Source organism: Herpailurus yagouaroundi, unplaced genomic scaffold, assembly GCF_014898765.1.
Source record: "Herpailurus yagouaroundi ecotype Mexico unplaced genomic scaffold, PumYag 215, whole genome shotgun sequence".
NCBI lineage: Eukaryota > Metazoa > Chordata > Mammalia > Carnivora > Felidae > Herpailurus > Herpailurus yagouaroundi.
The window spans coordinates 1,937,300-1,949,046 of NW_024412446.1; the positions used below are offsets into that span (position 1 = coordinate 1,937,300).

Here is an 11,747-nt window from a genome sequence, read left to right on the forward strand (position 1 = left end):
TGTCTGACTTCCCTGCATCTTGGGGATTTTTGTTCTCATTCTAGGTTGGATCCCAAACAGGCAGGAAGGCAGGCAGGGAGAGAGGGAGGCAGGGAGGGAGGCAGGGAGGGAGGCAGGGAGGCAGGGAGGGAGGCAGGCAGGGAGGCAGGGAGGTAGGAAGGCAGTGAGGCAGGCAGGGAGGCAGGGAAGGAGGAAGGCAGGCAGGCAGGGAGGGAGGCAGGCAGGGAGACAGGGAGACAGGGAGGCAGGGAGGGAGGCAGGCAGGGAGGGAGGCAGGCAGGCAGGAAGGAAGGGAGGGAAGAAGGCAGGCAGGGAGGAAGAGAGGGAGGTAGACAGGGAGGGAGGGAGGCATGCATGGAGGCAGGGAGGGAGGCAGGGAGGGAGGCATTGTCTGGATGTGGGGCTCAAACTGCAAGATCAAACTGCAAACTGCAAGATCATGACCTGAGCCCAAGTCAGAAGTTTAACCAACCGAGCCACCCAGGCACTCCGTCTCCATGATTTGGGCTACTCCAGATACCTCACATAAGTGGAATCAAACAGTACTTATCTTTTTGTCACTGGCTTATTTCACCTAGCATAACGTCCTCAAGGTTCATCCATGTAGCACATGTCAGAATCTCCTTCCTTTTAAAGGCTGAATACTATTCCGTTGTGTGGATGTACCACATTTTATTTATCCATTCACCCGCACATGGACACTTGAGTTGCTTCCACCTTTCAGTTATTGAAAATGATGCTCCTATGCCTCTAACACTCTTTTAATTAGAAAATAAGTATAAAAATAAAACCAGGCCACCTCCACCTACAGGGAATGACCCGTCTAAGGTGGCAACCGACTCTCCCTGGCCCCCACCCCCGTGGAAAAAAACCTGAAGAATGCCTCCTACCTAAGACCAGCGCTTCCTCCTTCCCTTGATGTTCTCGTTTGTCCTCTCCTGACAGAGAGTCGATGACAGCCTGGAGCAGGTTGCAGACGGCCAGAGACATCTCCTCGTTCTCCACGGCCATGAGGCTACAGATTCTGTCTATCCGGACGGCATGGAGAATCACTGTGGCCTATACCCCCAGCAAGAACGAGTCAGCTGCCCGCCCCTCTCTTCCAGCTGCCATGCAGGTTAGGAAGTGGGTGACGTCCATCCCCACCATGCCCCTGCAGTAGGGAACTAAGCCCAGGCAGCCACGCCTCACGGGGCCCATGGTCTAGGCAGGCTCTTGACACAAGCCAGGCCCCTTTCCAGAGGTTTAAGCCTGGGCCGTCCAATATAGTAGCCACTTTGCCACATGGGGCCGTTGAGCACTTGCAATGTGGTGAGTCTAGGTTGAGATGTGCTTTACGCGTAAAATATACACGGGGCTTTGGAAGACTTAGGACGATACAATGTAAACTGTCATAACCTTTGCATTCAGCTCTTCCTCATAAACTTTCACTAGCCTTATCTTTGCATAAATGCATTTCCAGCTCAAAGGGAAATGCAGAAGATCAATCTCTGTTGATCCGGGACCATACAATCGAGGATGGCAGGGGGTGGGGGGACACTCTCCACTTGGCATCTGGGTCTATTTATGCCACCCACTAACTGTCCACATGTCGCCCTCCAGATCTGCCTGGCAGCCATCTGTGCTGCCAGCCCCACACCCAGGCCCTCACCCTAGCTCGGTGGCCACTGCACAAGCCCGACAGGGTCCGCACAGCCGCTAGCACCAGCTCGGGCCTCTTGGTGTCCACAAGCTGCAGCAGCAGGGCCACTCCGTTGTTCTGGAAGATCCTCTCGGCCCCTGCTTCTTCACGCCCCAGGACGATGAGGTTGTTGGCAGCCTGAGGAGGGAGGACACGATGAGGGTGGGGCGGGGGGAGGTTTGGCTGCCAAGGCCTCAGGCAGGGGCCAAGTGCAGGGGCTGGTTGAGGACTTGGTTTCCAAAACATCTTTATACTGGGTTCTTCCCCTACAATCCTGCTCCCAGAGACCTAGCCTAGGAACATGACACAACAGAAGAAACAAAGTAACTGACATACAGCCCAACTTGATGAGATATACTGTAGCCACGAAGCCATAAACGAGATCACCCAGCAACTTGGAAAAAACATTAGGAAGTAGGTTCACTCTGGTTGCACTTACATTAAACAAAACCTACATTAAACAAAACCGTGTATGTATGCTTACGGATAAGTATTAAACCAAGGTATTGAAGTCTTAAATTATTTAAACAAGAAGGCCATTAGACTGAGTAGCATTAATGCCCCAGTAGCTAATGTAAGCAAACCCAAATGGAAGCCTGTAATGTCTCAAGGTTAAGAAATCGAAACTTAAGAACAGTCAATCACAGCCAACTAGGCTTTCCCAAATAATGCAACTGCTTAAGCTATAGCCAATCAAATAATTGCATTGCTTTCTTTCCACCCATGTCTTTCTAGAAGCCTTTCCCCTGGCTCCTGTAGGTACAATGTTCCTAACCACTTCCTGTTTTGCTGCTACCCCACTTGAATCAATTTTGCCCAAATAAACCCTGAAAATTATGAATATGCCACGGTTTACCTTTTAACAGAAGTGGATTGTTTTCTTTTAAAATTTTCCCCTTGAAAATGGTTTCAGTGTTTTGGGTTTGCTTGTTTACCTGTTCTGGGCAATCTGAAGTTACAGGCGTTCTCAGGGAGGTGGTGGTTGGTGGGCAGACAGCGCAGGAGAGGGGTCTCAAGAGTCCTGGGTATGAGGACTGATTCTGCTGTATGCTAGCTGTGTGACCTTGGGCAAGTCATGGTACCTCTCTGGGTCCCAGACTGCAAAATTAGCCAGTTGAGCTAGAAAGTTCTCCAGTGTCCTCCCACCCTAAAACCTTGAGGAGGATACATATACCTTAAATGGCCCCAGATCAGGGGAGGAGGCCTCAGCAAAACCTGAAACCCTGGAGTTGGGGGAAGAACTCATGAGAGAGAAGGAGGAGGTGAGCAAAGAGAGAGGGAGTGGGACGCTGGGTATGAGGCTGATTAGAGACTCCCGGGCAAGTACCACCAGGACCACCAACACTCTACCAGTCAAGGGCTGTGTACTCGCCAAGTGCATTTATCTGTAGCAACTCATTAAGTCCTCACATCAGTTTGTTATAAAAGGTATTTGCATGTTACATGGACTTATTGATCATAAAACTAACAAAAATTCCCCATGCGTTGTCTGTCCAATTTTTATAACTATAAAATATTCAGGGGCACCTGGGGTGGCTCAGTCGATTGAGCATCTATCTGACTCTTAATTTCAGCTGAGGTCGTGATCCCAGGGTCGTGGGATTGAGCCCCGCTTGGGACCCCGTGCTGGGTATGGAGCCTGCTTAAAGATTCTCTCTGTCTCTTCCCCTCTCCCCCACTCACACTCAGCTCTCTCTCTCTCAAATAAACAAATAACAAAAACCATTCAGATGTTCAATTTTTTCCCCCTGAAGAAAAACCAGAAGGGAACATTAAAAAAAAAAAAAAAAAAAAGGCAACAAATTTGGCTAAGAGGATGGTATTATGAGCAACTATTCTCATATTTCAGGATGACCTTTTACAATATTTTATAACGGACTAGAACATTATTTTAACATGTTGTTTTCAACAGCTCTCAGCGAAACCTGGGTACGGCAAGTGAGGCACTTGCCTTGGGTGCACCATTTACAGGGACTCCGAAAACCTCGGCAGTCAAGGTGAGTAACATCTAATGCAATATTTTAAAATATCAAAATCAATGCAATGCAAAAAAAAAATCATAGTGAACAAAATCTCAAAAATTTAAATTAAAACTCCAACCCTGCCCTCATTGGTCTCACCCTAGTCCTGGCCCTTTTGGCCAGGTGCTTTCTAAAGTGCTGAACCTTTGGCCCGTTTGTGTCCACGTTCTTCAAGGAGACACCCCCCTTCTTCCTCCGCGACCGGTCAGGGCGTTACTGTCTTGAGATCCGGTGGGGCCAGCAGCGGAAGATCGGCCGTAGCGGGGGAGGGGGGGGAGGGGAGGGGAGGAGGAGGGGGCCGGAGTGCGCCCTCTGCTGGCCGGCTGGTTGTCCCGCACTCACCTTCTCCAGCTTGTCCGCTTCACTGTTTTCATCCAGGAGGATCTCGAACATTTTCTGTACCCTTGAGTCTGTGGAGAACTGCACACGAAGCTGAGGAGAAAGGAGGGAGTGGGGAAGGAGGTAGGCAGGGGTCCACGTTCCAGGCGGCTCAGTAAATATTACGGTATCTACTCTGGGCCCCTACACTATGTTTCCTTCTTTCTTTCTTTCTTTCTTTCTTTCTTTCTTTCTTTCTTTCTTTCTCTCTCTCTCTCTCTCTTTCTTTCTTTCTTTCTTTCTTTCTTTCTTTCTTTCTTTCTTTTTTCTCTTTCTTTCTTTCTTTCTTTCTTTCTTTTTCTTTCTTTCTTCCTTTTTCTTTCTTTCTTTTTCATTCATTCATTCATTCATTCATTCCTTCATTCAACAAACCCTTACTGAATAACTATTACATGCCAGATACTGTTGCAGATGCTGGGGATAGAATGGTGAACAAAATCAAGTCCTCACTCCACAAAGCTTACAGTCTAGTTAAGTTTGCTATGCTAACTTGGAGGGCTTGGATCATCACCCAAATTTTGCAGTCTATAAATAATTAGCTATCACATACTTTTAAAATGGGCTAAAATAGAACTCGATTTCTAAGACCAGAAACCTGAAGCAGTTTTCAAGCACCTCTTCACTCAATTTAAAACCAATACATTGGGGGCACCTGGGTGGCTCAGTCAGTTAAGCGGCCAACTTCAGCTCAGGTCATGATCTCGTGGTTTGTGGGTTCAAGCCCCACATCAGACTCTGTGCTGACAGCTCAGAGCCTGGAGACTGCTTCAGATTCTGTGTGTGTGTCTCTCTCTCTCTCTGCCCCTCCCCTGATCATGCTTTGTCTGTCTCCCTCAAAAAAATAACCATTTAAAAAAAATTTTTAACCATTACGTTTGGCTGTCTCATCCCTCACACCCCCACCCCCAACCCCAGTGCTCTGAATCTACCATAAAATGACCTAACTGATCACCCATCACCCCACCGCCCCACTCCCACCATTTGCCAGCTCCTTCCGTACCTCCCACCACTTTGCTTTGCTCCTCCACAGTCCTGCCTATTTCCATCGGGGCTCATTTCCTCCCAGTGGGTCTCTCATTTGTCACCCCCTCTCTGGTCACTCCTCAGTTTTGTGTTTACTCAGCCCCTGAGTCTGCACTCTGGAAGTGTACTGTGGTCCCACCATGGGGCTGCCCCAGACACAGAGGAGTCGCTGAGTCTTGGAGCAAGGAGCTTAGTGATCAGCTACCCTCCTGCTCTTACAGAGGAGGAACTGACACCCCAAGGGATCCCTTGGAAAATTGGCAACTAAGCCAGGACTAGGGTATAGAATTTCTCATCTCTGATCCTAGTTCTCCTCCAACCCCACTTCGTTTTCCTAGAAAAGATTTCCCTACTGGCTCTATCATCCAGCAGTACCCTACCCTCAGTACTACTTTTGTCCTCCTAGAAAGAGAAGATCATGTCGCATACATACTAAGTTACAATTTCTTTTTAAAGCCTCCATCTGGAATTTAAAAGACCCATGTTCTAGTCCTGGCTGGCTTGTCTCCTGGAACAAGCATCTCCGATCACTCAAAGATGGGTGCCTCTGCTCGGCTGTTCTCTGGCACCTGCCTGTGCCATGCATTCACTCCACCCAAGAGTGTGGAGGTAGGGTTAGATCTGCTCTGGTGTCCTGCTTCCCTAACTCGTCCACTAGGAGTGGGGGGAGGCAGCCAAGGCATGTGGGTAGGGGTCTGGCTCACCTTCTCCTGGATACTGGTGTTGAGCCTCCTCAGTGTCTCCTGGAAGTTTTGGTTCCGTGGCTCGAGGGTGGCACAGCGCTGCACGTCCTTGAAGGCCTGGTCCAACTTCCCCAGATGCTCCAGCGCCTGGCACCGCCGATAGAGAGCCTTGATGTCCGAGGAGTTGATGTCAATAGCTAATGAGGGAGACGGGGCCTCAGGGGCCTGGGCTGCAGGCCTTCCTCCCTCCCCTGCCACTGTCCCCAATTCCAGGGCCACTGTGTCTTCATTGGAGATTATCCACCCATGTGGACTATCTGGCCCCAGGCTCCCTCTTTGTGAGGGAGGCAGTAAGAATCATAGTCTCAAGGGAGGTTAAGGGTCATCACGTCTAGCTCCTGATATTTCAGTCTCTGCTACATCATGATCCCAGCCAAGCACGCATCCAATGGATACTTGCATACCTCCAGCGATGGGGAGCTCCCTCCTTCTCAAGGCAGCCAGGCAGCTCCATCAAGAAAGCCCTCCCCTCTTCAGACCTGAAATATATCTCCCTGTAACTTTGCCCTCGTATCCTAAGTTCAGCCCTGGAAACCCTGAGATGAAATCCGATCCTTCTTCCTTGTGACAGCCTTTTAGGTGTTTGAAGGCAGCTCTCCATCCCACCTGGGAATTGCTTTCTCTGGGCTAAATATTGCCACGTCCCTCAACTGCTCTTCACAGGGTGTATTTCCAGGCCCATCTCCAGCTGGTTCCCTGCCTTCTGAGTTCACTTCACGCTGTCTCTGTTTCTCCGAAAAGAATGGTGCCCAGATCAAAACCCAACACTTGCAGCTAAGAAAAGACTTCCCATTTTGACAATGCGCTTAAGTCAACATTGACTTAAGCGCAAGTTGAAATTAGTTGCATTTGAAGGTTTGCTTTGTTTTAAATTAAAAAAAAAAATTTTTTTTTTCAACATGTATTTATTTTTGGGACAGAGAGAGACAGAGCATGAACGGGGGAGGGGCAGAGAGAGAGGGAGACATAGAATCGGAAACAGGCTCCAGGCTCTGAGCCGTCAGCCCAGAGCCTGACGCGGGGCTCGAACTCACGGACCGCGAGATCGTGACCTGGCTGAAGCCGGACGCTTAACCGACTGCGCCACCCAGGCGCCCCAGGTTTGCTTTGTTTTAATGTTCTTCTCTCCCTCGTCTCTGGGCAATGGGCTACTACCTCCCTCCTCCTCTCAGGAAGCCTGATCCCACAGAGTGGAGTGGGCTGATGCCCAGAACCACTGGGGAGCCCCAGGATGAGCATACCCTAGTTTACAACAGAGGGTGTGTCATTACCAAGACACGAGGATTTCTGGAAACATCTTTTAATAAAAGAATCTCCCAAGGGGCACCTGGGTGGTTCAGTCAGTTAGGCATCCAACTTTGGCTCAGGGATGATCACACAGTTCGTGGGTTTGAGCCCCACATCGGGCTCTGTGCTGACAGCTCAGAGCTTGGATCCTGCTTAAGATTCTGTCTGCCCTCTCTGCCCCTCCTGGTTTGCACTTCTCTCTCTCTCTCTCTCTCTCTCTCTCTCTTTTTCTCTCTCTCTCAAAAATAAATAAACATTAAAAAAAAATTTAAGAGGCGCCTGGGTGGCTCAGTCGGCTGAACGTCCAACTTCAGCTCAGGTCATGATCTCGCGGTCCGGGAGTTCAAGCCCTGCGTCGGGCTCTGTGCTGATGGCTCGGAGCCTGGAGCCTGCTTTGGATTCTGTGTCTCCCTCTCTCTCTGCCCCTCCACCACTCACGCCCTGACTCTCTCTCTCAAAACCAAACATTAAAAAATTTTTTTTGAAAAAAAATTTTTAATTTCCCTCAACCTATGATTTAATATACAATTCGAGTTGCAAAAATGCAATTTAGGGATGGCTTCTCTGGACATCCGAAGCCCTGCCTACAATGCCTAGGATGGCGTTTCCACAATCTGTCATTTCTTCAATTGACGAAGAGCCTCTTAGACAAAACAGGGATGCTGGGGTTGGGGATGGGGGAGTGGGTGGGGAAAGGGAACTCACCTCTTGAGGCATCTGACGCCGCCTGAACATAGCTTTCCTGAGAAATGGAGAAGAGGAAGCAGCTGGGGTTAATGCAGGCCCAATGCAGAGACAACCAGACAGGGTTTGCTGGGGAGCTGCTGGCTGTCAGGGAACCAAGGGCGGACCCCCGGCTGGGCATGGGAGAGCAGATGAGCTCTGACATTAGGCAAACTTGGGTTTGAATCCAGGCTCTGCTACTAATGACCTGGGAGATCTTGGTGAGTTACTAAGCCCCCCGAGCCCTGAGTTTGTTTTATCTGCTATATGGGCACGGCAACGGCAGCTGACTCACGGGGCTGTCAGTAAGATGCTGCGAAATAACATGGAAAAAGCCCCCGGCGTGATGCCAGTTCCCATTAGGCTGATTCCCAACTGGAGGAATTTCTGTCTCCCAGAGGAGTGGGTCAGGCAGTGGGCCCAGGAAAGCAGTGGGAGGTGCCCTTCTCTGCCCTGAGGGCTCCAGCAGAAAGGGCTGGGACAAGGGGGCTTAAGGGTCTGATACCCGGCAAGATGGGGGGCTGCCTTCACCCCTGCCTCTGAGTGCTGGCCCTCAGCCTCCCGCCCTGCCCGCTCCAGACCGTTTTCAGGCCACAGGCTGCCCGATTCCGATAGAGCGTGGCCAGCAGGGCCTTGTCCTTGGTCAGCTTCAGGGCCTGGCTGTAGCTCTTTGTTGCAGCCTTATAGTCCTGGAGCTGGAAATGCCGGTTCCCTTCCTCCTTCAGCTGCGCTGCTTCTGCCTCTGCCATCTGTCAGGACAGGAGCAGCTCAGTCTGGCCAGTCCCCCACTCCAGACTCCTGGCCTGAGGTCTGGAGCTCCAGGGCCTCCTCCTACTGGGATGGAAGGTGAGGGTTCTGCCTGGAAAGGACCCATGCCTATCACCCCCAAATCCATTGCTCAGAAGGACATGATAGCACCTGCTTGCAGAATAGCATGGCTGAAGGAATCTTAGAGCCCCCGTGCCTCCCTCTCCTTCCCTCCCAGCTGGGCGGGTGAAGCCACCACGCCGGAGGCCTGAATTCTCACTGCAAGCCTTGAAAGTTCGTCTCAGTCCCCCTTCTTCCTCCCCGGTCTGAGGAACTCTCCACGCGGGCTCACTTTCTCAGAGGACGGTGCTCCTGGTCTGTCCTCCTGTGATGCTGTTCGGCTGAGCTCCCTTGTGAGCCACCCCCTGGCCACCAAGCCTTAATCTGCCTCCCTCCCCCACCCAAGAGGTTTTATCGCTCCTGTCAGTAGCTCCGGACCATATTTGGCCACAGGGTCAGGTGTCCCTGGAGTCTGTCATTGATACTCAGGGCCTTCCTCCTCCCCAGAGTGGATAGTCATTAGTCACCTGGAAGTGCTGACTAACCTATGCCCCAGCGTCCTACTCAGGGGCAGTCCTGGACTCGGGCATTCATACCACAAAGAGCAGAGAAAGATCCAGAAGGGAGGGAGACACAGCTATAATGCCCCTTCTCCCCCTCCATCCCAGATAAACAATCTCCCCTCCCTTCCCCCAATCACTGCTATTTTGGGAGCAGAGTGACAGCTGAGGGGCTGGCAGACTTAGAGCAGCTGCCCAGGTCCAGGACCAACTGGAGACTTCCAGAAATGCCCTTCTGGAGGGAGGAGAGTTCCTCCCTCTCTTCCACTTGCCCACAACTCCCCAACCCCTCCAGTACTCATTGTTGAAATGTCCCTCCTTTTCTGAAAGACAGAGGGGCTTACTAGTTCAAGTTTAGTGGAAATGGGTGCTTCGTTTTGGTTTGCATGCCTTCTCCTGTGTCCCCCATCCGTGTGGAGTGGATGCATTCAGCCTACCCCTCCCAGTAGACAGAGAGGGTGGGCTCTTAATGTCCCCCACTAGATTATAGGCTTCTTCTTGGTCAGAGCTAGGTCAGTCTGGAATTCCCTGAGCCCGAGGACCGTACCCCCCCCCCTCTACCTGGGACCTCTCCTGGGATCAGCTGAGTCTCCCTCATCAAAAGAGGGTCTTCCTGGGACAAGAAGGAAGAACAAAACAGGTCTCCCCTGGGGCAGGACTTGTTTCTTCTCATCTGACTGAGGGTTCCTGAGACAAATTTGAGTCTGTTCCTACTTGGACTCAAAACTCTCTCACCTCCCAGTGTCTCCAAGCCTAGGCTGTGAGCGCCCTCCCACAGGGTAAAGACAGCATCTCATTGCAGTTTGACTTACCCTGGCACAGTGGCTGGCAGAGTGAGTGCCCAATGCGGGCTTCCTGAATGAATGAATGAATGAATGAATGAATGGTGTCTTCCTGTTGATGCTTTTCTTCACTTATCACAATTCTGCCCCCTCCCCCCATACATCTTCAAACCTACCTGACCATGGCAGAGAAACGCACTGAAGATTCTGCTCTTTGATCGGTAACCTTGGACACACAGCTATGACTGTGGACAAGTTCTACTGTCCTGCTGGACCCAAGGCCCAGCTCTGATGCATATTTGTCTGTTGCAGGTTTGTTGACTGAATAAATGAATGAAGGAATGAATGGAGGAAGGGATTCCCTGCCATCATGGTGTCCTAAACCCTGGGCCCCTTTGTGGGGCAAGTGCTCTTGTAGTAATGAAGCAATGGGATAAAGGATCCTGCCACTGGCAGAAAACTGAGGTTCTCTGACTTTAGGTCCTAGGAATCTTAGATTCAAATCCTGATTCAGTAATTCACTCCATGTCAATTCGTAAGCATCTACTATGTAGCAGGAACTGTGAATGACAGTGAAAGCAGAGACCACTCATGAGGGCAAGGATTTGTGTCTATTTTGTTCACTTACATATTTCACGTGGCTATCACAGTGCGTACATCGTAGGTGCTCAACCATATTCGATGAATAAATGGATGAAATAATTCCATGGATCTGTGATTCCTAAATACAAAGAATACCAGGATGTTGTGAAAATACATAATAGGGAAACATGGCAGTGTTTCAGAGAAAGCTTCCTGAGTGAATGATTAAATGAGTTAATATATGTAGAGTTCCTAGAACAATGTTTGGCAGAGACATTTGTTGAATGGATGCATGTATATTTCAGGCAAGACTTGAAAAATGAGGAATTGTCCCTGTCTTCAGCTGCTCGGGCTGCTATAACAAAATACCACAGGCAGGAGGCGCCTGGGTGGCCCAGTACCTTAAGGGCTGACCCTTGATTTTGGCTCAGGTCATGATCTGGAGGTCATGAGATTGAGCCCTGCATCAGGCTCAGCACTGAGGGTGGAGCCTGCTTGGGATTCTCTCTCTCCCTCTCCTTTTGCTCCTCCCCCACTCCTGCGCTCTCTCTGTCTCTCACTCTCTCTCAAAATAAATAAATAAACTTAAAAAAAAAAACAAACACCTCAGGTGGGATGGCTTGAATAAGTGAAATGTATTTTTCCACAGTTCTGGAGTCTAGAAGTTTAAGATCAAGGTGCCACCAACATTGGTTTCTGGTGAGGCTTCTCTTCCTGGCTTGTAGATGTCCACCTTTTCACTGTGTCTTCATATGGCTTCTTCTCCATGTGAGGAGAGGGGAAAGGAGGAAGGAGAGAGAGGTAATATCTGGTATCTCTTCCTTCTGAGGACACCAGTCCTATCAGACTAGGGCCCTACCCTGATGACCTCATTTAGCCTTTATTACTCTCATATAGGCCCTCTCTCCAAATACAGTCACCTTGGGGGTTAGGGCTTCCACATACGAATTTGGGGAGGAGGGACACAACTCTGTCTATCAAAGTTCCAGCAGAGAAGTCTGCACGTACAAAGGCACCGATGTAAGAAGGGTCAGACCTTAGAAGAACTAAGCAAAAGCCGGAAGAATTTAATCTTAAAGAGAGAGGAGTGGGGTGTCCGGGTGGCTCAGTTGATTAAGCATCAGGCTTCGGCTCAGGTCATGATCTTGCGGTTCACGAGC

The 11,747-nt window shown here is 50.2% G+C and overlaps 1 protein-coding gene across 4 annotated transcripts in view; it reads right to left on the bottom strand.

Moving 5' to 3' along the window:
* The window catches only part of UNC45B (unc-45 myosin chaperone B), a 34,600-nt gene extending 25,290 nt beyond the window's left edge, over positions 1-9,310 (bottom strand). For 2 of the 4 annotated variants that reach the window (XM_040455200.1, XM_040455203.1), the window contains exons 1-7: positions 8,956-9,063; positions 8,438-8,605; positions 7,839-7,875; positions 5,808-5,983; positions 4,045-4,134; positions 1,652-1,819; positions 891-1,059 (exon numbers count right to left, since the gene is read on the bottom strand). In XM_040455200.1, the coding sequence (XP_040311134.1) occupies positions 891-1,059; positions 1,652-1,819; positions 4,045-4,134; positions 5,808-5,983; positions 7,839-7,875; positions 8,438-8,605 (808 nt within the window). In that variant the 5' untranslated portion in view covers positions 8,956-9,063. Of the gene's footprint in view, positions 1-890; positions 1,060-1,651; positions 1,820-4,044; positions 4,135-5,807; positions 5,984-7,838; positions 7,876-8,437; positions 8,606-8,883; positions 9,064-9,208 lie in introns of those variants that run through there. The other 2 variants (XM_040455202.1, XM_040455201.1) reach the window with 2 other exon arrangements.
* Between the last annotated feature and the right edge of the window lie 2,437 nt (positions 9,311-11,747).